Source organism: Drosophila arizonae, chromosome X, assembly GCF_054131065.1.
Source record: "Drosophila arizonae isolate 15081-1271.41 chromosome X, UAZ_ARI_1.0, whole genome shotgun sequence".
Lineage (NCBI taxonomy): Eukaryota > Metazoa > Arthropoda > Insecta > Diptera > Drosophilidae > Drosophila > Drosophila arizonae.
Window position 1 is genome coordinate 26437447 of NC_142927.1, and position 27347 is coordinate 26464793.

The 27347-nt window shown below is 41.2% G+C and overlaps 3 protein-coding genes across 5 annotated transcripts; 2 read left to right on the forward strand and 1 right to left on the reverse strand.

Annotated features, from left to right (window-relative positions):
• Positions 1 to 18939: 18939 nt before the first annotated feature.
• Positions 18940 to 19602, forward strand: LOC108618686 (uncharacterized). Its single transcript, XM_018014792.2, has 2 exons — positions 18940 to 19216; positions 19283 to 19602. The coding sequence occupies exons 1-2, from the start codon at positions 19126 to 19128 to the stop codon at positions 19432 to 19434; spliced, it is 243 nt and encodes an 80-aa protein (XP_017870281.1). The 5' UTR covers positions 18940 to 19125; the 3' UTR covers positions 19435 to 19602.
• Positions 19525 to 21344, reverse strand: sni (SDR family oxidoreductase sniffer). Its single transcript, XM_018014784.2, has 3 exons — positions 20983 to 21344; positions 20259 to 20310; positions 19525 to 20204 (listed from the first exon to the last, which is right to left on the reverse strand). Exons 1-3 carry the CDS (start codon positions 21106 to 21108, stop codon positions 19639 to 19641), a joined length of 744 nt encoding a protein of 247 aa, XP_017870273.1. The 5' UTR covers positions 21109 to 21344; the 3' UTR covers positions 19525 to 19638.
• Trxr1 (Thioredoxin reductase 1) lies at positions 20497 to 27321 on the forward strand. Of its 3 annotated transcripts, none has more exons than XM_018014770.2 (4): positions 20497 to 20785; positions 24386 to 24728; positions 24793 to 25019; positions 25091 to 27321. In XM_018014770.2, the coding sequence occupies exons 1-4, from the start codon at positions 20770 to 20772 to the stop codon at positions 25975 to 25977; spliced, it is 1473 nt and encodes a 490-aa protein (XP_017870259.1). In that variant the 5' UTR covers positions 20497 to 20769; the 3' UTR covers positions 25978 to 27321. The 3 variants fall into 3 exon arrangements, with proteins under 3 accessions (XP_017870259.1, XP_017870258.1, XP_017870256.1); XM_018014769.2 differs by having other exon boundaries at positions 20498 to 20791; XM_018014767.2 differs by lacking the exon at positions 20497 to 20785 and adding an exon at positions 21628 to 22231.
• Positions 27322 to 27347: the final 26 nt, after the last annotated feature.

The following is a 27347-nucleotide window of genomic DNA, read 5'->3' on the forward strand; positions in this document are numbered from 1 at the left end:
TCACATACACACATATATATAACAATCTATCTCTCTCTCTTACTCTCCCTCTCTCTCTGTGTGGCTGCATGTGTGTGCGGTGTAAGCGGAGCCGCTTGGAATTCAATGCATGTGTTAAAAATAAGTTTGCTCCAGTTGAGCACTGAGTGGGCCAGCAGGGGAGAGATTCTGGCCTCGGCCGCACTCCCCCGGCCCCGTCTGCTGCTCCATATGCAATTGGCCAGGCATGGAGACGGCAGCAGAGCATTAGCCACGCACAAATCAATTGCCCGAGCTGCTAATGCCCAGCCCTGGCCTCAGCCAGCCAAAGGCAGCTGCGCCTCGGGCTTCAGTTCGATATTCAAACATTTCAAATATACAACAAAAGTAATTTCCAGTTTCAAAAATAAAATTATAATATAAGAAATGGGAAAATAAGAAAAAACAAATATATGCATATGCAATCTATTTCTTATATTATAATTACATTTTTTAAATATATTTATTTTAAAAATAAACAACTCAATTCTATAATATATACATATATATAGTAAGCAGCTAAAATCTATGTGAAACAAACATATTTACTTATTTATATTCACACAAAACTACAAACAAATTTAACTCGAAAAAAGTCGTCTTAGCACTGTGGATAGACTCTCTTTTTACTCTTCTTCATTTTATTCTGGATGTGGTGCAATACATATATTTCCATAATGCATTAGCTCAGTTTTCATCAAAGCAAGTTAAAAAACTTTAACGCATGAGAGCTAGCTTTACGTAGTTGATGAAGCAAATTTACATAATTTGAAGAACCATAATAAATTTTATGGTATGTAGTTTTGGTTTTACTATTCGACAGCCCCCCTTCAATCGAATTTATCTTACTCAATTAGCCAATCACAGTTAATTCATTCTTTGGGAAGGATCATAAGGATAAACATTTTAATGGAAAGAGGGCGGTTTTATCTTTTCGCAATAAATAAAAGATAGGGGCTTAGCTTAGACCCCGGATTGAAAATTGGAATAAAATTAATTAAAACAAAAAACTTTGTAATTCATTTTTGGAAATCATAAATTCTTTGAAAATACAATATAAGTAGCACTAACATAGAGGGCAGAAGGGCTATGCTGATAATGTGAATCTGACCTTGACATTGTTTTTAAATGCTCAAGTAGGGAGTACTTAGCTAGGGGATACCCGGCACCCTGTGAATGAATTCTGAATATAATAATTTAAAATATGTATGTAAAGTCGTTTGAATTTAATCATCATTGTATCACTGAATCAAAAGAAGATTTCTTTGCTTTTCAAGAATTGTTTAATGCGTAAAATTCCATAGAAGGGTTGATTTAACATATGTAATCTTCGATTTGCTGCTACAATGGGGTTTCGAAAGAGGAGACGGCATAAACGTATATTCTAATGTTAGGTCTTTCATGCAAAAATCCTAAGTCAAATTTTGATTTACTATTCTATCATTGAATTATTCCTGCAATGGTGGTGAGACGGTCTTCTGATGTTAGATGTTTCATCCCAAACACCTAAATTAAGTTCATATATATATAGTTATCTTGTTTGTTAAGCATAAATAAATAATTCAATTTCATTCTGATTAATTCTAATGAAATGTGGAAGACTGTGGAAATGGAGACCTCTAGCTACGTACACACTGCAACGAAAAGCGTGAGTCGACAGAGCAACTGTTAAACAAACAAACAAAGCGATAAACGAAACGGAAAATCATTTGAATTGAAATTTGAAAGCTAAGCTAATGTGCCTAAGCAGCTGAAAGCACAAAGAATTTCGCATCAAATAAAAGTTTTGATGGAATATTATGTGAGATTTATGTTTAGGTTTTTCAAAACTTGCATCTCAGCTGACGTAATAACATCAACAATTTAGAAATACAATTACTTCTATATATTTCTAAAATATTCAATTAATACAAGAAAAAAGGAAAACCAAGAGCAAAAAGTATATTTAGAATAACAATTGAGTGCGGAAATCTTGCCCTCGACTGCAACTGCGGGCGCATAATATATAGTATATAGTATATATTTAAATTATACATAAATATAGAAGCACATATACCTATATATATATATATATATATATACATAGTTATATCTTATGGGAAACATATGTATATAGATTTTGGCAAAAGCCGTGCGAGGATGACGCTGCAACGCGTCGTATGCGCAATTTGCCAAAGACCAAACAATCAGAAAAACTAATCAGACAAAACAGACGCAGCACAAGTCACATATACACATGCAGCAACAGATACAGATACAAATACAGGTATATATCTGGCAGATACAGATATACGCAGCTGCCTTGCAGTTCGTGCTAATGTGCAAAAATTTCACAAAAATCCGAAGCAAAAATAATTGTTGCTGTTTTATCTTTTTATTGTTGTATAAATTGTTATTGCTATTGGCATTGTTGTTGCTGTTGTTGTTGTTGTTGCTGCTGCTGCTATGTAGCCTCTCAGCATCGTTTGAAGCGAACGCCAAAGGCAACAGCAAATTTTCTAGCTAAACTTTTCAGTCACAAATATGTATAAATACATATACACATGCAAACAGACCTATGTATATATGTGCTGGTATGTGTGTGCGTGGGCGTGTGTGGGCGTGTGGGCGTGCACACATAACCATACACATTATACGTATATATATTTATATATATTAAATATGTATCTACGTCGATCTGTGTAAATTTTGTGTTGAAAAATACAAAAACGAATTTCGTTGCTCAAATTTTGTATTTCGAAATTGTTATTGTTGTTGCTGTGTTTTTTTTTTTTTTTTTTTCTAAATTATTTTTAAGAGATTTTTGAATTTCCTTTGGTCGGCCGCGTTTTGTTTTGTCTTCATTTTTAAATAGAACATTTTAGGCAGCCAACCATGTAGCGCATTAGCCATCGCATCCATCAGATACGATGAGACATTTCACCTACGGAACAGAACAAATTGACGAAATCCCTTACGAGCCGAAAACTTGTTACGAAAATGCGGAATTCAGTTTCAATTTTCCTATTGAAATATTGCAAATATATACATGAATACAATATTATATTTATATGAAATATCAGAGAAGATCTCTTTTATAAGCAAAGTTTCAGAGGCCCAATTCACAGTGTTCCCATATGTTTCACTTTAAATTTCATTCCTTATTCTTCCAAATGAAAGTTTTTGTGGTATACACCATTTTATATATACTTATATTTTACATTATTCATTCCATTATAATATGACATCATGTTCCATTCTGCATTCCATTGTATGCCATGGCTATGCAAGCAATCAATGGGCTATGCTATTTTACATATGTATTTGCATTCCACGTTTCATATCATAATTTATTCAATGGTAATGAAACCCAATGTACGTTCCATTCTGTGTTTCATTCCATGATTTTTTCAATATTCCATACCACGTTCCATTCCACGCTACAGACTGCATGTTGCTTGGTTCCACTCAGTGTTCTATTCTATGTTCCATTCTGTGTTTTATTTCATGCTCTTCCATTCCTGGTTTTAGTCAATGTTCCATTCCATGCACCACATTCCAGTCCATGTTCCATTCGATGTTACATAGTGAATTTCACTACATGCTTATTTGCACCTTTCCGTGTTCCATTCCATGTTCCATTCTATGTTCAAATAGCTTCTTTTAGCGCCTATTCGATGAATTTACTTTAAAGTAGGCACTCGACCAATTCGTCTATGCCTCAACTGCTGCCGCTGCTGCTGGCTGTTTATACTGCTGCCCTATTCGCTCTTCCCCTCTCTCCTTTCCCCACTCCCATCTGATCGCATCTATTTTTAATGCTGAACATCGTTTGAAACAGTTTTGAACAGATTTTTAGTAAATGGCTAAGCAAATTTATGATGCCTCGATATTACTTTCTTCTCAATATTGTGTGTCAGAGTGTGTGAGTGAATGTGTTTCTGTATGTGTTACTCTGTGTGTGTGTGCGAATGTTGTTTTGCTTTTTGGTCAAGTTTTGTTGTGCGCTATTTTGGGACTTTGGCAAACAGGAAACGGCAGGCGGGCGGGCATTCGGTTCTCACAGATCAAGGTAAGAGTTAAAGGCTCACAAATACACAGACAGACACACGCACACACAGGCATTCATACATTCATGTGAGGTGTGTATCAACATCATTGGAGTGCGTCAAAGCAATAGCAAACGTCATAAGTGCAGCCGCAATTTGTTGTTGTTGTTGTTGTTGTTGTTTTCTTCTTGTTCTGCTTTTGAGCTCTTGCCCCATTGTTGGCAGCTGCAACCCCATTAGCCTTGTGCTCTACCTGGCAACAATTTGACGCCGTTTGCTGCGACCCATATTGTTCGAATCACACACACACACACACACACACACCCACACACCGACGCACACATTTGCATAGATGACGTGCAGCGTGCAGTGTGCAGCTGCGTGTAGATTGTGGGGCCAACGTAGCGGCAGCTAGCAAAAAGTTTGCACTAGTTTCATTTCGTACGTCACTGTACACCGACAATGACGTCATCGACCATTGCCAGCATCAAGAGCAACAGCAACAGCAACAGCAACAACAACTATGGGAGCTAATTGTTGCCCGTGCCGTTTCCAGTATCCCAGTCCCGCATCCCCTCGCCAGTGGCTGACTCCCCCTTGCCACTCCCGTCGGCAAGGTCAGCGCTTAACTCTTATGCCGCACAGATGCAATGGATTCCAATTGAACTTTGGATCCCGAAGCGGCTCAGCGCTCTCTGACGTTAGCAACTGGCAGCTGGCAGCCCGCTCCAGGGCTCGCCTTGAACTGCTGCACTTGCCGTTTTGTGAATGAAAGCGCGTCATCAATGGAATCACAGTGCGCCCACAGCTAGACGAGGTCACTCCACATAGACTGAGAGAGCGAGAGCGAGAGCGAGCGTGTGTCCATGGAACATTGGCCAGGTCCGCAATGGACACTTAATTAGCTGGCAGCAAGCGTCATCTGATGGCATTGGATTTATTTATAGAATTCCACAAACTCAGCTTAAGCAGAGCTAATTATGATGAATAATTGCAAGTGAATATTTTGGCAATGGAACAGACTTTTCACTTATCTCTAGCAATAATGATGGATCTGAAATGATCAATCAGTTGTAGTCTTCCATTGGCTGTTCCACTGAGACTTGTTCCATTTTTCACTTTATGCATTTGTGGTTTAATTGTGTTCCATACCATATTCCACATTAGTTTCGTTCTACATTCCTTATGTAAGCCTCGTTGCATGTTATGTTTCCTCTTGTATTCCATCTGAGTTTCATGGCATGTTCCGCATTTGACTTCATTCATTTTCCACTCTATGTTTTATTTTGTGGTTCCATGTTCCAATGGATTCCATATCAATTTTTGGTTCAGAAACGTTTTTACTGTCATATTCTTGCGTTTCATTCCATGTTTCATTTTGTGACGCACCACAACGTCACTCTCTCCCTTACCCATAATCAATTCCACTTGCTCTTTTCTTTCACAGAGTGAATTTTATCCATGTTTCACTCTGATCTGTGATATTTCGCAGCCTCTTCTAGTCCACTTCATTCCATGTTTCATATTTACATCAAGTTTCCTTCCATGTTCCATGTTGTGTGTCCATTTCATATACTCTTTGGTTATTCAATGTATTGTAACTACCTCAGTGTAATACTATACAAGTTCCTTTCCACACTACCTTTATTTTTCCACGAATTCCTTGTGTATTGTATAGCAGTCATTAAACATTCCGCAATAACTTATAATAAAATTCTAGCCGTTTCACGCATTCATTGTTGCCAATCACTCGACTATTGAAGAACAACAATGATGCATATTAAATTCCAAAATTTGCTGCGATACAATTTCCATCCATTGCATTTCCATATACCCTGTACACGTGTAGAGTGGCCAAACGCACTTTACCGAAGATAAGTGGTCGATTCGTATCAACTGGAAGCCTATAAACTTTGTTATTTCTTATTGTTATTATATTATTATAATTAATAGATACATATTAAATCATGATTTAAATATACATTTAAATATGCCATTCACTAAACGCATTGAGGAGGGGAATCCTGGAAGTCGTACCATAAAGAAACAGGCATATAAGAACCCATAATTTATATACATTTTTGATCAGAACCATATTTGCTTATCTCTTCGACCACCTGTTGACCTGTCTCTCTGTCCCTCTGTTCAGCCATAATCATCATAATGAAATTTGTAAATTACATTTGATATATATACATATATGCTCTTGCCTTCTGCAGCACAAATTAATCTTTTTTGGTGATAAATCATTACATTTCCTTCTTATCGATAACATATCGATGTACAACGATCTACGTTCTGTTAATGTCGTGTGAGAGGTACCAGATACCAGATACCCACTCTCAGATACCCCCCCCCCTCTCTCTCACTCTCTCTCTCTCTCTCTCTCTCTCTCTCTCTTCCTCTCTCTCTCTCTCTTTCTCTCTCTCTCTCTTTCCATCAAGGCAGAAGCTAAAATAATATCTATATAGGGACAAAAATATACAGAGTAAGTCAGGGTATCTATAAATCAAGCACCGCTCAGTTTTTCTTTTTTAAGTACTCTTACATTTCTTGATAGTATTTTCCGTATTCAGTTTAAAATAGCTCTCATATTCAGAGCCATCAAGGCCATCAATGCAATGCGGGAGAAATTTGAGATTGTTATGGCACGTGCCCACTTCACGATCGAAAAGTTGCAAATGCAACTGTGAGTGCTGCTCAAACTCTCTCTGGGTCAGCTCCCGACTCTCGGGGGATTTTAAATTGATTTCATTAGCTATCTACATTGAGCGGACAATGAATACAAATTTTCCATTTTCCGATTGGCAGTGATAAGTGAATTGACTGCATAAATAATATTTGCATTTCTATTTATTATCAAAAGTATCTACATACAATTTTGTTCCTTCTTTTTTTCAGAAATATAGTATAAGATATTAAAGAAGCGAATACGGAGCTAAATCACAATGCATGAATAAACGTCTATCAAGAACTTAGACAATTATGAAAGCTCAGTCAAGTACGATTTCAAAGCTTACTGAAGCTTATACGAAGCTCATTAAAGCTTGACTGAAAAGAAATGAGAGGAAAAGAAATCAGAAAAAAATTAAATAGAAGCGAAGACAAAAAAGAAATAAGTAAAAAATGGAAGAAACCAAAAGAAAAGCAAAGACAAGAAAGTAACGAGAGAAGAAACGATGAAAATATTAGAAAATAATCGAATAAAGGGAAAATAAGTTTTTTATGATTCACCTAACTTAAAATATGTTGGTTTATCACTTGAGATTCAATTTTGTATTCCCAAACTGAGTAAATAGAAGACTGTAGTAAATCAATTTCTAATCAGTTTCACGTCAAGAGACTTTATCGATCTACAATTAAGATAACGCCAACATAAGGTCGCAGACAAAGGAGCAAAACAGCAACAAGAAAATAGTTTGAATTCATAATTTCTTGGCAAGCTGCTTTCTATACAAACATCTGGTATAATATACCTATATATATGAATATATACATACATATATATTTTTCATATAAAAATGTATTTTCAGTGTTTTAAAATGGTTTTTACCTAATTGAATACCCTATCTACTATATGCGATGAGGTATATGTAGACTTAATGTTATATTTATTTATTTTATATTTTATACTAATATTTTATTTTTAAATTTTATTTTTATATTTTATATTTTACATTTTATATTTTATATTTTATATTTTATATTTTATATTTTATATTTTATATTTTATATTTTATATTTTATATTTTATATTTTATATTTTGTTTTTTATATTTTACATTTTCTATTTTACATGTGTTATATATTTTATTTTTTATGTTTTATACTTTATATTTTATTTTTATATTTCATATTTTTTATTTTTTATTTTACATTTTATATTTTATATTTTATTTTTTTATATTTTACATTTTATATTTTATATTTTACATGTGTTTTTTATTTTTTATATTTTATGCTTTATATTTTATTTTATATTTCATATTTTTTATTTTATATTTTACATTTTATATTTTGTATTTTACATGTTATGTTTTATGTTTTATATTTTATATTTTATACTTTATATTTTATTTTTATATTTTATATTTTGCATGTTATGTTATGTATATGCATGTTATATTTCATATTTTATTTTTTATATTTTACATTTTACATTTTATATTTTATTTTCTATATTTTATGTTTTATATTTTATATTCTATAGAAAGGTGTTTGCTAGCATAGCATTTTTCCTGAAATTCAAAGCTTTGTTTTTTGCAATGCTCACAGCATGTGTGTACATAACATCACATCAACAGCTACCTACAGACGTATGTGCACACACATGCATGCATATATAGCAGCTATATATGCTAGCAAATTCAATAGTATTTATAGTATAGTTCAGATAAAGTCTATGCTGGCACATAAGAAAAAATACATATTTCGACTAGCGGCCACTAAAGACCTGCGAGATTCGTCTGTGCGCGTCCCCGCCCTCGGCCACGCCTTCTTTCTTATCTGGCAAGACAGCATGCAACATGCCACAATGTAGCTGCAATCAGCAGCATGCATAACTTTTACCCCTCCGGCCCCTTTAACCAATCTTTCTCTCTCTCTTTCCCTCTTTCTCTGTGACGCATATGCAAATGCAATTCAAATTGATTAACGATTGGCAGTTGGCGTTCAAGCAGCTCTTAAGCTGTGAGTATGTGCATGTGTGTGTGTGTGTGTGTGTATTTGGTGTGAAGTTGCAGCATTCGCCAAACTTGTGTTGCTGCTCGACTGGCGCTGACCCCGTTTAGCTATTTTTAGATGCAAAAACAACAAAAAAGAAACGCACTAAAAATAAATGCGAAGGTCGGACGCAGCGCAACGCAACGCAACGCAACGCAACGCAAGGCACGCATGCCGCGGGCGGGTATGCCTGGACCAACAATATGCAACAGAGCAGCACTTCAGGCAGCCATAAGGTCAAAGTGTCACATGCATGTGTGTGTGTGTGTGTGTGTGTGTCTGTGTGCGTCTGTGTCTGTCTGTGTGTGTGAGCGCACGATGGTCAAACAGGTGTCGACGTCATCGCAGGCTGCACGCAAAGAGCAAACCCAAAACCAAAACCAAATTCCAGGCTCCAAGTGCCAGCAGCAACAACAGCAGCCGAGAATCATTCAACACGCTCTCTTCGTCATCGGGGCAGAGCTCTGGGCAGGGCAGGCGGGGCATCGATTCTGTGTCTGCTGGATGCTGGATGCTAGCTGCTAACACAGTGACCTACTGGCGAGGCCGCCGTCGTCGACGTCGTCGTCGCCACGCACAAGCGAAGGCAGAGGCGAAGGCGCAAGCGAAAACGAAAGCGAAAGCGCACACGAATCGAGATTTTATATTCGCATCGTTTTGGTGTTGGTCTGGCTCGGATGACGTCATAGCTGGCATTCATTCACAGGATATGCGGCAGGCCGCGGGAGGGGACAGACAGCTGAGTTTTCATTGAGAAACAGAGACAGCAGCCCAGCCGACTGCTGTGCCAGAGCCGAGGGCAGGGGTGGGGGAGGAAAGTGTCGGCGACGACGACGGCGACGGCGACGACAGCAGCGGCAGCGCTGTTGTCGGGGCTGCAAAGGACATTCGGTGTGGCGTCGCTGCCGGCGTCGCTGCCAGCGTCGATTGGAGCAAATGGGTTTACATTTTGAAGCTGGCGCAGTTGGTAACATCAGTCGGAAATGCGTCTCCAAGCCAGCCAGTTCGTCAATCTCTCTGACCGCAGCCAAGCATCCACATTCGAGCCAACTGCGAAGACGACGAAAACTCCAACTTGAAACTCAAAACTGTGAACTTGGTCAAAAAGAACGAATTCTATATACAAATAGAAGAAACCTAAAGAAAACTATTTTTTGTATGTTAATTTTTTTTCGAGTGTATTTTGAAATGTGTGTGCCTCGCTCTCCCCCTCCGTTTATCCATATCTTGTTCAATATTTATTAAGAGATGGCTGGGTAAGTTGCTCAAGAGCCCAATCCTTATCCATACCATATCCACATTTGGCTGTCCTACGAGCGAGTTCCACTAATCAAGTTTTGAGTGTTCGAAAATCAAAAACTTGACACGTTGAGCTCGTCTGTGCGGCACAAGTTCAACAAAAACAACAGGTCGAAGTTATCGTGGGATCTAAAACAAGGAAGTTTTAAAATGTATTAAATTCAATGTAAAAATAGAAGTCCTTATTTTTATTTTCTTTTATAGTGCTAAATTTTGAGCAACTTTATCTTGATATCAATTTATTTAATATGTATAATATAAAGAACAACATAAAATCGGTTGAGAGAGTGACGAGATGTAACTGACATAGGTCAAGCTATAACGAACATAAGATAGATTCCAAGACGAAACCATGTCCAAATCAAGTCGAAATTAATTAAATTAAATCTCAATTAAATCTCAAGCAATTTTATAGCATACTTTCCGGCGCATATAAACGAAATGAATCGTATGCTTTCTTATATATTAAAAAATATTATTATATCACATTGATTTCATATTTAATTGACTTTAATAATTATATTAAAATTCAAATGGTTATTGAAATATTTATTATATAAAACGTCGCGATCTATTTTGATACATATACACTTTCATTTTGTTCCCTTGAAAATAATTCAAATTGACTCTATATTGGGCCATATACTCGTTTTAGATTGTGGTACATCACTTACCGTTATATTCAATCTTAATGATATAATGCTCAATTGTTTATAATGCGTCAAAAGTGGCTAAAAAAAAGAAATAAAAAAAAATAATTATACATAAGCCCCATGCAAACTGAAGGCAAAGAATTTCAAATCAAATTTGATTCACTTTTGAATCGCACAGATTTAAATCAATGTTTGCATAAAGCTCAGCAAAGCAACTAAGTGTTAAATGTTTCAGATTTAATATTAAAGCATGCAAAGGTTTATTAAGCGACTAAAAGCTCTAAAACTCCTATCCAGAATTACAAGATTTTTTTTTTTTTTGTGGAAATAAGGAATTTTCTTTTTTACATTTCTTAATAATGTAATTTATTTAATCAAAATTTTGGTTGAGGCTATACATAAATTCGGAGTACTAAAGGATTATTTATTATTATTCATGAACTGAGAACAGAAATCAATGCCAAGTTCAAAACAGGAGAGCCATAGCGATCTTTACTGAGCTGCTGTCGTTTTCTTAAATTACAATATGAAAATAGTGACCCATATCACCATTTTGTTACATGGGACACATGAATCTTTGAATGCTGCTTCGCTAAAAGTTGTTAAGAGATGGCCATGAATATTATGTAAAAGATCGTCTCGTGAATCTACTGCAACATTTATCATCAAAACAAAGCTCGGCACAGAGCAAAGTCTCTTCCGTGTTAGTTGAATAGATGAGAAGACTTACCTGGCAGGAGCAATCGGCGAAATCAAAGTAGACGTCAAAATGGAGTAAATGTGCACATAGAAAGATGATTAGCGAAGAGAAAGAAGCTGAAGAGGGCTCCAGCTTGAAGGCTACTGCACGATACGCAAAAGGTAGAGAGAAAGTAGAAGATATTGAGGAAGAAAGAGAATGGGAAACAGTGAGAGGGTGGAAGACAGTGAAAAAGAGAGATTGGGAGAAAAAGAAGGAGAGATGCAACTTGACGTCAACAGGTCATAGAGACGACTTGGCCTGACGGTGCAACATTTACAGCTACCTTATATACTTATTTATATTTATCTACAAATTTACAAGTAAAGACTTTTCAGAGACAGGAAAACACAGTAGAATCCGGCTAGAACTACGCTCAAGAACCGCTATAAGTTTGCTCAAGTAAGTTTGTCTGGGGAGGAGGCTATAAACAGAATCGTCATAACTGGATTCTACTGTATATCACATATCAAAACTCTATAGCTGTTAACAAAAACACGAAATATATTCACTGCCAACAAAAATCTTGGCCCTAATCATTTCCCACTGAAAATGTCAAGCTAACTTCGCCAAAGCAAAACAATTTATATTTATACATATATATCTTCTTGGGGCTATTGGGGCCATCAGGAACTTAAACTGAAACTCGACTGCAGAAAATTGATAGAGAAATATAGAGAGAGACACAAGCCGAACTCCGGAAATGGCTGAGCAGAAAATCAGCTTTGGCCGATTCACTTAAAGAGTCTCGATGACTGTGAGCAATGTTTGCTGAAATGTGAACTTGTGACATAACTTTGGCCAAACAATTTACTATGTTGCGGGGGAGTTTGAGCCAGCCAAATACGGATGCCAACTACAGCAACAACAGCAACAGCAACGAGAGTAACCGCAGCAACAGTCGCTGCCTGCCAACGGGCGCTGCAAGAATGTGTGTGTGTGTGTGTGTGTGTGTGTGTGTGTGTGTGTGCGTGTGTGTGTTGTGGCTGCGTGCCAGCAACATGTGACTGAGCTGGCAGAGGCCATTTACCCGCCGAGCCGAGCCTGCTGACGTCATAGGCAGCATCTGGGCCGGGGCTGAGGCTACACGGCCAGGCGCAGGTCAGGACCAAGCAGCAGCAGCAGCAGCAGCAACACAGTAACCCAGTGCCGAGGCAACGACAATGTCAGCCGAAGTCGAGCCAAACCAGACCCAAAAAGCCGAGCCGACCACAAGCGTCTGCTACGTCATCAACAGTTTGGCGGGGGCGAGTCGTGGGGCGTGCGGCGTGCGGCGTGCGGGATGTTTGGGTGGCTCAGCTGGCGAGCCCACCAGCCGAGGCCAGGCCCAGACAAAGTCGCGTGTCCTAGATAAACGCTTAAGCAAAGCGTTTAATGCCCCGCCCCGCCTTGCCCCATTGCTGCAACAACATTGATTTCGACTCTTGTTGCTGTTGTTGCTGTTGTTGTTGCTGTTGTTGCTGTTGTTGTTGCTGTTGTTGCTGTTGTTGTTGCTGCTGAACGCGCATTGACGTCGCGTCGTGCACTTTTGTTGCACTGACCTCGTCGCCTCGTCGCCTCGTGCAGTTGCCGTTGCCGTTGCCGTTGCCGTTGTTGCTGCTAAGGACACGTCTGACGTGCATACCACGCACCACAAATCAGCCCCAGCCAAACACGAAGTGCAGCCCTCTAACCAAATATGTAACCCTGAAAATGACAAAGTGAACAAGATTTACATTTACATTTCTCTCTCTCTCTCTATATATCTCTCTCTCTCTCTAACTGTCTATCTTACCCACATTCTCTATTTCTATCTCTGTCTCTCTTTTTTCTTGACCTCTCTTACTTTGTTTATTCCCTATATTTTATTTGTTCCTCTCTCTCTAAGTGTATCTAAGTGTATGTCTTTCTCTCTCTGGTTGTTCATCTAATAATTTCCTTTAATTTCAGCCTATTTCCATCTCATTGTTCCTGCTCTCTCTCTCTCTCTCTCTCTCTCTCTCTCTTTCAATTATTTTTCGTTCCGCTCTTTTTTTCTCTCTCCCCATCTCTCTCTCACTCCATACATCTATCTATCGGTATATTACTATTCTCATTCTATCTCTCTCTTTTTCTCTTCATCTTTATCTCTCCCTCTCTCTCTCTCTCCCTCTCTCTCACTCTTTCTCTCTGATTCAACCGAAATGGAATATCACTTAACAAACCAATATATTTTTTATAGCTTTCTTGATACTTTTTTCAGAACTATTTTTAGCCAAAATAGAATTATTATCCCTTCCGCTCTCTCTCTATCTTTCTACCTCTCTGCCTCCTTCTCCCACACTCACACTCTCTCACTCTCTCTCTCTCTCTCTCTAACTTATTCTCTAATTCTCCATTTATTTTTATTAAAGCTAGAGCAGATAGAACATATCTATTCAGATTATATAGCAAACCAATGTATATCTTTGGATGTCTTAAAGTTGTTTACAATATTTTGTTCAAGAAACACCTGTAACAATTTAATTTAACTGTGCTTCATATTGAACTAAAATATGTAATATGACCCACCAATAGAGTCTAGTTTTTACCTGGATGTGGCAGGCGCTTTCCTTTTCGCTGTCCTGATCTGAAACCGGAATACAGAAGGAATTATGCCCATGACAACGAGCACAGCTCAAGGCTTAACAAGTTCCTGTTGCAACTTCTTTGTGAACTAACCTCAGCTATAGGAATCCTGTCAATTGCATTCTATGCGGGTGTGGGCGGCTGTGTGGGTGGCTGTGTGGGCGGCTATGTGGGCGGTTGGGTGTTACCAAGGTACCCTTAATGCATCAATGCCACACAAATGAAATGACATTTAAGGAGCTACTCAGTTCAGCTCATAGAGCAACCATTTTTCAGCTGACTTATGAAACAAATTGAAAGTTTAGTGATACCAGGTGAGGCAAGTCCAGATTTACACTTGGGCTTATTGGGTAAATCTGAATATTTTAGAAGAATATATAACTTTAGCTTCAAGTTCGGGGAAATGGTTTCGGTTCATACGGATAGAAAAACAGACAGAGGGGCGGATAGACAGACGGGCATATGGACTGTAATTTACATATATATTTTTATTTATATACATAATACATATATTAATATTATATACATTGTGAAAGAGCGCTGCAATTCAGCTAACTTGATTGCAAAATCAATATCTTCTGAAATGCCACGCCCAAATGGGTGGGCCATATCACTAATAATTATATCTGTAGACGAGGCAACAGTAATCCACTTGCTGGCATCGGGTGTCTTAGCTCTATTATAATATATTATATAATATTTTAATAATAATGTTTTAATAATAATATTTTACTGTAAATCTCCACTTAGAAAACTGTGGAAAATATAGCATAGAGACGCTAATTGCCCAAAGCCAATATACTCCGTTCGCATTGTGAGTGAGCATAATGGAAATGCATTTAGTCTAGCTCGATATTCGTTTAACTTTGCTATTATTGGATGTGTGCAGAATAATTATAATACTCGGCTCTCCAATCACCCAACTAACTATTAACAGTTTAGAGCTAGTAGCTAACGGCTGGGCATGGGGAAAAATATTGATTTTTATGCTTGTTTCGATATTGCTTGGTAGGATATTGAAGGTAAAGACTTTTATATTGGCATATACATATATAAATGTATGATATATAGACATATATAGATGAAAACTGAATAATAAATTTAATTCTTTTTACTCGAGCTGTTCATATATAAGGTATAGAGCTATATGAAAGTCAGCTCAATATGCTTGACATAGCTTAATGCATATATAATAAATATGAATATCAATTTTGAATATTTCATACAAATTGTAGGATAAATACGCCGACAAGCAGAGAGAGAGAAAGAGAGAGAGAAAGAGAGAGATAGAGAGAGAGAGAGTAAGATAGATAGAATAGAGAAATATAGGAAGAGAGGGAGAGAGACAGAGAAAAGTAGACAGAGGCAGGGGGGGATATAAAGAAAAAGAGATAGAAATAAAGACGGAGCCAGACGAAGTGAGAGACAAACAGAAAAATACATGGAGACAAATAGTAAGAAAGTAAAAGACAGAGAGAGAGAGAGAGAGAGAGAGAGAGAGAGAGAGATGTTGAGAGATATCGATGGAGATAGGGAGAGACAGGTGGAACTGTATATGTATAGATATATACTAATATATAGAGGATTGATTCATATCTCTTGACTTGATTATAGCATATTATTGTGTAAGACAGCCAACGGTTAAGGCCAGCTAATAATAATAGGCTCACAAGGGGTTATTGGAGTACACCGTATAGCGTTAATAAACATTTTAAAACAAGTTAAGGCCAGCTAATTAGCTGATAATTATGCAAGATTCAGGCACTCAATACTCCTTGAGAGATTTGCGTAGTATGACAAGGATTTCCATAATTTTGCATGCCTACCAATTGAGGAGTGTCCACAACACAAGTGTGTGTGTGTGTGTGTGAAGCAAGACAGCAGCCTAAGAGGTAGGCAAAGGAAAGGTGTCAAGAAGTGTGACCAATATATACATGTGTGTATGTATGTTGGTGTGTGTCTATTTGTGTGTGTGTGTGTGTGCCGACTGCTTTGAAAATTATGGTTTCACATGAAGAGCAACAACAACGCGTGCTAGTGGAATCAGCAGCAGCTGAAGCTCGTGGAACACAAAAGCAAAGAAAGCCAAACGAATACAAGAACAACAACAAGAACAACAACAGCAGCAATGGGGATAACACCCTACCCCATCCCGCCAAAATATCGGCAAGCCTACTAGGCTAGCTGTTGGCCTCTTTGCCGCAGACAATCTGTCACTTGATACGCGCCATTTTCGCTAAGCGGCACAGCCCCTAGCACACATCCACCCCCACCCCCACCCCATCGCCATCCTCACCCCCGCTGCTGCTGTTGTTGTTGCTATTGTTGTCTTTTTAAGCTGCTGCTGCCCGCTGGTTACCTTGTTGAGATTCCCCAGGTCCCGTTGTACGGGCGCAGCGCAGCGAAGCATTCCAAACGGCGATGCCATACAAGTGCGGGGCCGCTTTGGGGGTTGGGGCCAGTTGGGCTGAGGCAGGGGCAGGGGCAGGGACAGAGGCAGGGGCTGGGGCAGGGACAGGGGGTCAGTTAAAGGTGTCACATGTGCCTTTCATTCCAGCTGCGTTCGTTTATTTTGCTTTTTTTCCGGAACGTGGCAGCGCGAGGTTTCTCGGCCTCAGGCTGCAGCAATTCTCATGGGGCAGCCACATTGAAGTTAGCCATGGCGCATACGTAAACGGCATCATATTTCCATTGCCTGCTTTTCAAGCCTGCCTCAATATATGTGTGCTGCCGCTGCCGCTGCTGCTGCTGCCGCTTCACTCTCATTTGGCTGCGCGCTTGTTGTTGTATTTCTTTTTGATTTGCTGCAATCGCCGCGCACCTAAAAGCAGGCAACGGCTCTTTTCCCTCCTTCACTGCCTCGGCTGCTTCTTCTTCTTCTTCGTTTTCTTCTTCTTCAGCTTTCGCAAACACACTCAGCTGCCCGCACACTAAGAACGTCTAATAATATTACAAGCTCACAAACACACACATGTAAGACTTCGCCGTTGACCAGTGTGCGTGCGTGTGCGTGTGAGCAAGCGTCTGAGTGTGTGTGTGTGTGTGTGTGTGTGTATGGTAGCAGGTAAGGCGAGCAATGCGACGACTGCTGCTACGCGAGGGATGCGAACGGCGCTGCCAACGCCAGCGCCAGCGTCGGCAGCGGCGGCGAGGAATGCAACTATAAAAGCAGCAAAGCGGCCAGAACAATGTCTCAGTTAAACATTGTTAATTAAGCGGCAACTGCAGCGGCAACAACTAATTTTTTTTCTGCCAGTGAAAGCAACAAAGAAGGATAAACATAAACAGCAACGACAACAGCACCAAACAAATACAATATATATATATAAATGCATCCATTTATCCATGTATATATTCATTTATTTTTTAAACAACTTTTTTTTTTGTGCGCTCATCGAGCTCCATTTGAAAATTGGAGCCCAACAGCAAGAAAAACTGAAGCATTCAATTGAAAATCAATAAGAATACAACAAAATATCATCAAAAATTGGAACAACAACAATAACAAAAAACGACGACAACAACAACAACAATCGTATCGCCGCAGGCGATTTAAATATTTAAAACGAGTGCCGCATACTTAGAATTGGGAACCGGAACATATGTCGTCCCTATTGGCTTATCATTAATTCAACAATTCACGAAATGGCGTAAACTATGCCAAGCCAAGCAGTAAATTCGTCCAGCCACAGCAAAACAGTCCAAATTTTCGAGTGCTACAGTGCGAGTGTTAGATCTACCACATATACAGAGGATATATGTACATGCATATATCATACAAGTATATAGAATCCAGATCCTTTGGGAACGGTGCTTATTGCAGCTGCTGGCCACTGCACAAGATTAGACTCAAGACTCTTGTGCGTGTGACAGCGGCTATTGTAAGATGCCAGAGAAGCAACGAATTCTACACAAATCATGTATTAAGTACGGAAAGACAATACTAAACTAGGTCTACATTATTTCACACTATTCAATTTTATAAACAACCTCCATTTACCACAAAGAATAAAAGCCTATTTTGCATTTTCTATATGTACAGGTAATACTAAGAGGTGCTTCACATCGTTCCTGGCACATCTCTCTCCCTATATGCCTCTCCTTGTCTGTTTTGCTTTATGGCTTCTGTGCTGTTTTTTCTGTAACGGTTTCCTAATCAAATTAACGTGCTAAAATTCAAAATGCATTATGTTGGCTGCGCTTAATAAACACTCATGCTTGAAGTTGGCTGCGCTCACATCCAACTGCCTGGGCCTACAATTTCAATGCTATTTACCGAAAGTAACGAACAATGAAAAAATCTGTTTTTTTTTTTTTATTTGTTATGCAGCTGAATGAAAGTAGTTAATGGTTAACTACTGTATGTATATACATTCTGCAAGGCTAATGTGATGCAGCTACTGATATCGTCAATGGGCTAAGAAATGTAATGTAAAAATTTCAGCTTAATACCTCTGTCTTTCGTTACGACCACTCGCATAAGGCAATATTAAAAATGCGTTAAAATGTTTTTTTTTTTTTTTATCAAATGCTGCATTGCCTGAAGCTACTGCAATCAAATAGGAAAAAAGGGTTTACCTATATAAGAATACCTTTAAAATGTTTTTCATAGGTAAGACACACTGTAAAGAACGCAAGTTTTGCCATTAACAGCCTATGTATTGCCACTTTGGTCTTTGGTCAGTGGTATTGCCGAGTTAAATAAAACTACACCTAGAGACCCTTATATAACAGTGTAATTAAAATTATGCCCCAACAGTTAGCCAAACAAATGAAATCTACAAATCCCTTCTGTTGGCTATCCAACCTGTCTGAGGATGGCAGTTTGTAACATTCCCTAATCAAATTAACGTTTCAAAATCAAAATGTGTTAAGTTGGCTGTGCGCAATTCGCGCTCTCACTTGAAGTTGGCTGCGCGCAGCATTGCTCACGCGTGAAAGTTGCTGCGCACACAAATTTGTTGACACTTGGCGAAAGGAGAAAAACAACAATAAGCGCAAATACACCAAGTTTTGGCTGCGAAACAATAGCGGAAAACCGTGTATATTTGTATATTTAAAATTCAAAGTGAATATAGACATGACACCGCAACCGCCACCACCACCGCCAGCACAGCAGCAGCCACCACCGCCCATGGGGCAGACTATAGCCCCCAGTGGTGCATTTCCAGGTAAATTGAACGACGGCAAGTCTAAATCAAGTCTTTGGTTAACATATTTCGGTCGTCTAACCTTAGGTTCACTCACACCCGGCTGGAACGATCCGCCGCCAGTGAGTGGAGACAGCGGCAATCGACGACCTCGGCTCGACCTGCGCAAACGCGTTGCATACCCCATGAACGGACCAGGCGATGGCCAGCCCCAATCATCGCAGCCGCCGATGCTCTGACCTGCGCTGGAGCTCTTCTAACTGAGATTTCGTCGGCAGGGCTGGCACGGCTGCCCCGAATGCCACGTCAGCTGTGGATGTAAAACAAGCTTATGATTTCCACGCATTTGTTTTAGCACCAACAATAATTTACATAGATAGCAACAAAATATATATATACATATGATATATGATCTGTGTAGACGCTAACTATGGCGCTTGGCTCTACCAGGGCAGCTCTGCTCCATCGTACTGATAGAAGCCACCGTTGTGCGACTCGTTGAACTGGCAAATGGTCTCCACAATCTTTGTGGTGCTCGTGGTCACATCCAGTGGAGCATTGCTGCCACCCATGTCGGTGCGCACCCAGCCGGGATGCAAGCTGACGCACAGAATCTTTTGGGGTGCCAGGTCAATGCTCATCGATTTGGTGACCGCATTGAGGGCAGCCTTGGAGGCGCGGTAAGGCAACAGGCCGCCATCCGTGTTGGACTTGATGGAGCCGAGTATTGAGCTCATATTGATTATTGCCGCACGCTTAACGCTCATGCTTTCCGCCTCGTTGGCATCGGACGCCTTCTTAAGCAGCGGCAAACAGGCCTTGGTCAGCATTACGGGCACCACGGTATTAGTGTGCAACGTATCAATCAGATCCTGCTGCCTGGTGGCGCCGAGACGCACAGACTTGGGTGCAATGCCAGCGTTGTTGAAGAGCACGTTAAGGCCACTATCTTTGGTCACCTCAGCAATTTGGTTAACAATCTTGTCGTATTCATCGAAATTCTTCAAGTCTGTTGAGAGCAGAAATGTTAGTTTGGGCTAAACGCACGACTGCATCCACTTACCAATCTCCAAAATATGAATATTAGAATATTCTTTGGCCAGATTTCTTAGATCCTAAAAGTAAAATGAGACCAATGTGAATGTTAATAAAGTATTGTTCAAAACTCGCGGCATGTTCATGCCGTGGAACGCGGCCAACTTAATGTAATAGTCGCATTGCGAACTCAAAAGTATCGATACTCACGTTCGGCGATACATCGATAGCTCGTGCTTTCCACAACTGGAAAATAAGCTGCAAAGACCGACCAAAGCATCGAACCGAAAGCGTAAAAGCAATAGCAAAAAGTTTACCGCTTATTTCGCATTTGCGTTCGCTGGCGAGAGTATCGCGGGAGAGCAGTAGCTGGCTAACTGTTATTCGACAAGTACAAGTTTGTTATTTTTTGTTAACCGTTAAAGTGCCGTACTGAGTGTGTTCATCTTCAGTATAACTGATAACCGATTTCCTCAAATATTTGGAAGCTATTGCTGATCCTGTTCGTTAGCTTAAAACACTTGCCCAAACTGCAAAACATGGCGCCCGTGCAAGGTAAAGGTGAGTGTAAGTAGCGGAATAAGAAGTGATGCCACAAGACAAGAATATTTCTGCTGTCTCCCTCGCGTTACGGGTTATACATATGTATGTATATTGTTGCTGTAGCCAGTTTTGTTAATTATTCGCGTAGTTTCGATGTGGGGGGATGCATGAGTCACCCCTTTGAGACATGACTAGACAAAACTACTTACCGTGGCTTGCTCCAGATTGCGGCATGTGGTGAAAAGATGCTGCGGTGGCTCCGGCAGTTTGTTCAATGCCTTCACGAGGCCCAGCCCCAAACCGCGATTACAGCCCGTTATGAGTATTGAGTTCATCCTGCAGTGCAATAGTTTTCACTGGAAATCTAATCGTTTATTTGCACTTGAGCGATTAAGCGGCGACAATAAACAGTCGAAACTTTATAACTGACACTAACGACACAAGCTGCTACACTATTGTTGCTTCACGAGGCGCTGGGTGGCTACGCTGCTTTTAATTACGTTTATCTCTAACATGTGTGTGTGTATGTTTTCGCAATAAGCAAAAAATGCGAACTCTTCTACACAGCGGCCGGCAGCTGACAGAGTTGCCAGCCATACGCAAAACCCAAATACATTGCCGATAGGATTGCCAGTTGGGCCAGGTGGCAGCCCTGACTGTGGCAGCCAACTGTTGCTCTTTCCAGTGTCTTATTTAAATGCAAATTATGTAAATAATTTGAGCACGAATTTCTTTTCAATGGTCAGCTAAACAGCTCGGCGACCCTATGCCAGCCGCTATTGCCGCCATCTACATCGAATTCTCTTTTCGACGCGCATTCGCATACAACTGCGCTGTCGCTGTTGCTGTTACGTAGCGAGCGTCGCTGCCCACACTTTCCAATCATTCCAAGCGCTGAGCAGCAACGACGTCGCTGTTTTTTCCTTTTACTTCTTATGTGTCTGTGATTTCGCCAACAAAACAGAAAACTTTGCTAAGATCGTGTACCGCAATAAACAACTTGATAACTTTAGCAGACTCAAAGCAATCAAGTGGTTACCGCGGTGTACTGTGCACCACCGGGGAACGTGATTCAGCGGTAATATAAACATTGTATATAGACATTCATCATGTCGCTCACGCTGTGGAATTCGAGATTCTCTGTAACGCTGGTACGCCAGCATGCGACGATTTTAATGTCAAGCACGACAAAAACAAGTGCTGCAAATAGTTCACACTACATACTCAATAATTTTCAATCACAACAACGACGAAATCAAACAACAATAATGGACAAGGGCGCTCGACGTACCTCGCAACAGTCTGGACGCAATCCGGGCAAAACTTTGCAGACCGGCCGCAACTCGCTCGAGAGCTCGACCAGCGACACCGGGCTAAATGTGCCGCCCTTTAACCATCCGCACTGCGATCGGCAGGCCATGTACCAACAGCCCGTGCGCAAGGTCAAACCAGTACGAGGTAAGCCAGCCAGTCAACAACCGCTTCCCTCCCCCCACACATCCGAAAGCCGCAGGGTCAAAGAAGTAATTGCAACTCTCTGTCTTTTTCTCTCTCTCTCTCTCTCTCTCTCTCTCTCTCTCTCTCTCTCTCGCTCTTCTATCGATCAAAGGTAATTCCCGCTACTTTTTATCTGTTCTTCTGGTACCACCACATTCTCAAGCCACATATTTGGATTGTGTGTGTGGGTTTTTTTCTTATTGTATAATAATTGTTTAGCTCCCTCGCTCCGCTACGCACGTATCGTCATATGATTAGCTTATCGAACCGTCAATCGATTATTTCTGATCCTCACCATAAAGCCAAAAAACACAACTATTTTTGCAGCGTCACGATCGCGACTGAGAAAGATTTTGGCAGCAGAGGGCAGCTCGAGGGCAAACGGTAACAGCTTTCTAACCGTAACTGTAATTACAACTATATCTGCAGCTGGATGGCAAGTTGTTGCCGTTCTCCTAGGCATCTTGCAAGATCCACTTAATTCGAATGTTCGAGAATTTGAATGCTTTCAGCAGATATTTCACAAGCAGCACATCCTCTTGATGCACGCAGAGAGCGGACGATTACGTCACTATGCCTATCACTATCATCGCTTTCATTAGCACACCGTCATCGTGAGTTTGTATATCGTATCGGAATGCAATCGTGACTTGGCATACCCTTCCCATTGGGCTCGCATCGTAAATGTCAACTAGTTAGTGACGTGTTTGCTGTTTGGTGCTAACAAGGAAATTTTTGGTTGTCAGGTCAGGGGAGTGCCGGAACGGGGGTATCTACAAGAGCTGACTGCTTTATCAGCAGCACGTAATTTAATTAGCTTTCGGCATGTCGTTTTCTATCATTTATGCATATTTTATTGTTGTATATCAATAAGCCATAGCTAAACCTCGACACGATACGATATGCATGTATGTATTCGCCAGACATGTGCATATATAGTATACATATGTATGTACAAAGAATGATCATTTTTTCACATATTTCTATCATAAATGGTTGTTCTGGAGTTGATTTCATTATAACGCTTCGATAAGCTTTCCACACTTTATTAATTTCTCGTCTCGATATTTGATTTGCTTACGCTTATCAGAATCGTTCCGCTCCAATTGGACTTTTGCCTAGGCCAAGCAATTGGATGATTTGTATTTTTAGCCATTTACAAATATCGGAATATGCAAATATATATATTATACAATTTGTTTACGAAACGCTCTTGAGTTGTAGTAAACTGTAATATCAATATATGTACATATTTCACAAGAGATCTTCATTTACTCTGTCGTTCCTAGTTCTATCGATAAACGGATCTAATCGATAAATGAAATATAATTGAATATCACACTTCTGATACACAGTAACGCTAAAAGCTTTTATCTTTCCGATCTCTGTTTATAATTTCTAAAATTAATATTTATTTATGTACAACTCCGTCGTTCATTGTTATATCGATAGACGGAGCGAATCGATAAATGAAATATAATTAGATATCACACTTTTGATACAAGCAACCGCCAATTAGGCAACACCTTTTCGGCTGGCTGCTCTCTGGCCGCCCCATCCAACTAGAATCCCCCTCGACTTGCCGCCGACCACAAACACGAATCGAATCGTCGTCGGGTCGTGGAGTCGGCGTGTCGGGGAGTCGGGGAGTCGGTTGTCGTTGCCATGGCAAGCGTATTGGATTCCAAAGCAAACCTCAGGTCAGGGCGGGGCCGACAATGATTGCTCCACTTTGATTTGCGGAGGGCAGACACACACGTGCATAGTTAAACACCGGGAGGACACAACGCAACACAATCACAATCACAATCACAAATCATAATCACAATCACAATCAAAACAACTCCAGCTGCTCGTTGGAGTACAGCGAGGCGCAGTCGACGCCGCAGTGGCCGGCCAAATGCATCTATTTGAGTTTGTGCCCGCCTCGCTGGCGGACGAGCGGCCCGCTGAGGGACGCAGCATATATCGCTCGGCCTACATGGATATACGACTGCGCCAGAGGCAGCAGAGGCCCAGCAAGCTGAGCGAGCTGCTGAAGGGTAGCTCGGCCTGCTCCATTGCCAAGTCGAGTTGATTGCTAATTGACCTTTGCTGTCCTCTTTGTATTTACAGGAAACTACGATTATGATCTGGTTGTTATTGGAGGCGGCTCTGGTGGCCTGTCCTGCGCCAAGGAGGCTGTGGCGCATGGCGCACGCGTCGCCTGCCTGGACTTCGTGAAGCCAACTCCCCTGGGCACCAAGTGGGGCGTCGGCGGCACCTGTGTCAACGTCGGCTGCATACCAAAGAAGCTCATGCATCAGGCAGCTCTCCTGGGCGAGGCCGTGCACGAGGCAGCCGCCTACGGCTGGAATGTCGACGACAAAATCAAGCCCGATTGGAGCAAGCTCGTCACCGCGGTGCAGAATCACATCAAGTCCGTCAACTGGGTGACTCGCGTCGATCTGCGCGACAAGTATGAGACGATCGATCTAGCCATCATTTGAGTCTCTGTTAACCATCCTGGTTTCTCCTTGCAGAAAAGTCGAGTACATCAATGGACTCGGCTCCTTTGTGGACTCGCACACGATTTCTGCCAAGCTGAAGGGCGGCGAGCGTACCATTACCGCCCAGACCTTCGTGATTGCCGTCGGCGGCCGTCCCCGTTATCCGAATATACCTGGAGCGGTTGAGTACGGCATCACCAGCGATGACCTGTTCAGCCTGGACCATGAGCCTGGCAAGACCCTGGTCGTCGGCGCTGGCTGTAAGTGGACTTGAGCTTGCCCCTAATCCAGGCAGACATTCTTAATTGCCTTTCTATTTGACAACTTCCAGACATTGGCTTGGAGTGCGCCGGCTTCCTCAAGGGACTCGGCTACGAGCCCACTGTGATGGTGCGTTCGATTGTGCTGCGCGGCTTCGATCAGCAGATGGCTAATCTGGTGGCCGCCGCCATGGAGGAGCGCGGCATTCCATTCTTGCGCAAAACGGTGCCGCTGTCTGTCGAGAAGCAGTCCGACGGCCGCTTGCTGGTCAAGTACGAGAACACGGAGACCGGCGAGGTGGACAGCGACGTCTTCGACACAGTCCTGTGGGCCATTGGCCGCAAGGGACTGGTCGATGACCTGAATCTGGACAATGCTGGCGTATTGACGCACAAGGACAAGATCCAGGTGGACTGCGAAGAGACAACCAATGTGCCGCACATCTATGCTGTCGGTGACATCATCTATGGCAAGCCGGAGCTAACGCCCGTCGCCGTCCTAGCCGGCCGCCTGCTCGCCCGCCGCCTCTATGCGGACTCTGAGCTGCGAATGGATTATGTTGATGTGGCCACCACTGTGTTCACTCCGCTGGAGTATGCTTGCGTCGGCCTCAGCGAGGAGGATGCCATAAAGCTGTACGGTGCTGAAGAGATCGAGGTGTTCCACGGCTACTACAAGCCCACGGAGTTCTTCATACCGCAGAAGAGCGTGCGCTATTGCTATGTGAAGGCTGTGGCCCAGCGCAACGGCGAGCAGCGCGTCTATGGACTGCACTACTTGGGACCGGTGGCCGGCGAGGTCATCCAGGGCTTTGCCGCCGCCCTCAAGTCAGGCCTGACCATCCCCACGCTGATGAACACCGTGGGCATCCATCCGACCACCGCGGAGGAGTTCACACGTCTGAGCATCACCAAGCGCTCCGGCCTGGATCCCACGCCCGCCAGCTGCTGCAGCTAAACGGGGGGCCACGTTCCATAAGATTGTATTTCTCCACACACACACACCCCCCCACACGCCTGCACACCCACAGTCGCACACGCACACGTACACGTACACCCCGACATAGGAAAGCACGCCCCAACACACACTCGCTTCTGGTTAGGCTGAGGAGATGCCGTGATATGACCAACGAATTTGAGAGTTGTTACAGCTTAGCGATAAAGGTTCAAGTTTTAATTTAGATTCGATAGTAGCATGCACGCATACATGCACACACACACACACACACACACACACAAGCACACACACATCACTCACAACACTCACACACACACAATAGCTCAGCCGACTATCAGGAAGGCGGCCAAGAGAAGGGGCAGGACTTTCGGCTTCAGTAGAACTGAGCGCAGCATCCGCCCCTTTCTCCTGCCGCCGTAGCGGCCCCCGTGCGGTGTGCACTCAAAATTACGAAATTATGTTATATGAAGATGATTAAATATTAATAAATAAATCTGTATTTTTACGGTACAAAAATATGAACAATAGAAGTTTTTTACCCACATACAAGACAATTGGTTGTATTATTCAATAGAGTAGTTTATGTAACGAATATAATTATTGTGGGTACACATACATATATTCCCGAGCAGCCTGAGATCATACTCAGCTCTAAGAATTATACATATATGTAGCTCGTAGAGACAGCATCCATTGGAAGTCTGTTCCAATATTCCCAAAGTACATATGTTTCGGTATTACGCTCTATCGATATAGATCTTAGTAGATCCTTACAATTTATAGCTGTAGGTCAAGCATATCTCTATGAATATTGAACTACTTAGTAAGAGCAGCTTCTCTCTTTTTGGCAACCGATTAGAGTAGTGCGAGTGCATAAGCGAGAGGGCTATATAAATAGAAAGAGATGTAACTACAAGCTCTCTGTGCAACTACATTGATGATAGACCAATAGATAAATATATATAGGTATATCATATATACGCCCGCACACACACTCATACACACACAGACAATGTTACGTATTTTTGTCTACTTCACGTTTATTTTAGATTCCGCGTATTTTCTATATATTTCTTGTATTTTTGTTTTATTTTCCTATTTGCAAGTTGTATAAGTGCTTCTTTTTTTTTTGTTTTAAACAAATTCTTGACATTTACAAACTGCTCGGAGCCCCCGGCATAACTGTTTTATCTTCCTGCACATCTCTTTTCCATAATTTTTTTTATTCAAATATCTGTCGCCATTTCCATTTCCGTTTCCGTTGCCGCACTTCCGCCCGCTGCTCGCTGCTCGACTAGATTGAGTATTCGACAATAAGCGAAGAGCAAAAAGTGTTTGAATACGCAGTTAGAAAAAAAAAAATAAAAAAA

Bases quoted from the DNA above. Each gene is read 5' to 3' on its own strand.
- LOC108618686 (XM_018014792.2), top strand. From the start codon at position 19,126: ATGACACCGCAACCGCCACCACCACCGCCAGCACAGCAGCAGCCACCA. The intron at 19,217-19,282 runs GTAAATTGAACG...GTCTAACCTTAG, and splicing joins CCCCAGTGGTGCATTTCCAG to GTTCACTCACACCCGGCTGG.
- sni (XM_018014784.2), bottom strand. From the start codon at position 21,108: ATGAACTCAATACTCATAACGGGCTGTAATCGCGGTTTGGGGCTGGGC. The intron at 20,311-20,982 runs GTAAGTAGTTTT...TTTTACTTTTAG, and splicing joins GCAATCTGGAGCAAGCCACG to GATCTAAGAAATCTGGCCAA. The intron at 20,205-20,258 runs GTAAGTGGATGC...TGCTCTCAACAG, and splicing joins TATTCATATTTTGGAGATTG to ACTTGAAGAATTTCGATGAA.
- Trxr1 (XM_018014767.2), top strand. From the start codon at position 21,883: ATGTCGCTCACGCTGTGGAATTCGAGATTCTCTGTAACGCTGGTACGC. The intron at 22,232-24,385 runs GTAAGCCAGCCA...TTGTATTTACAG, and splicing joins CAAGGTCAAACCAGTACGAG to GAAACTACGATTATGATCTG. The intron at 24,729-24,792 runs GTATGAGACGAT...TTCTCCTTGCAG, and splicing joins CGCGTCGATCTGCGCGACAA to AAAAGTCGAGTACATCAATG.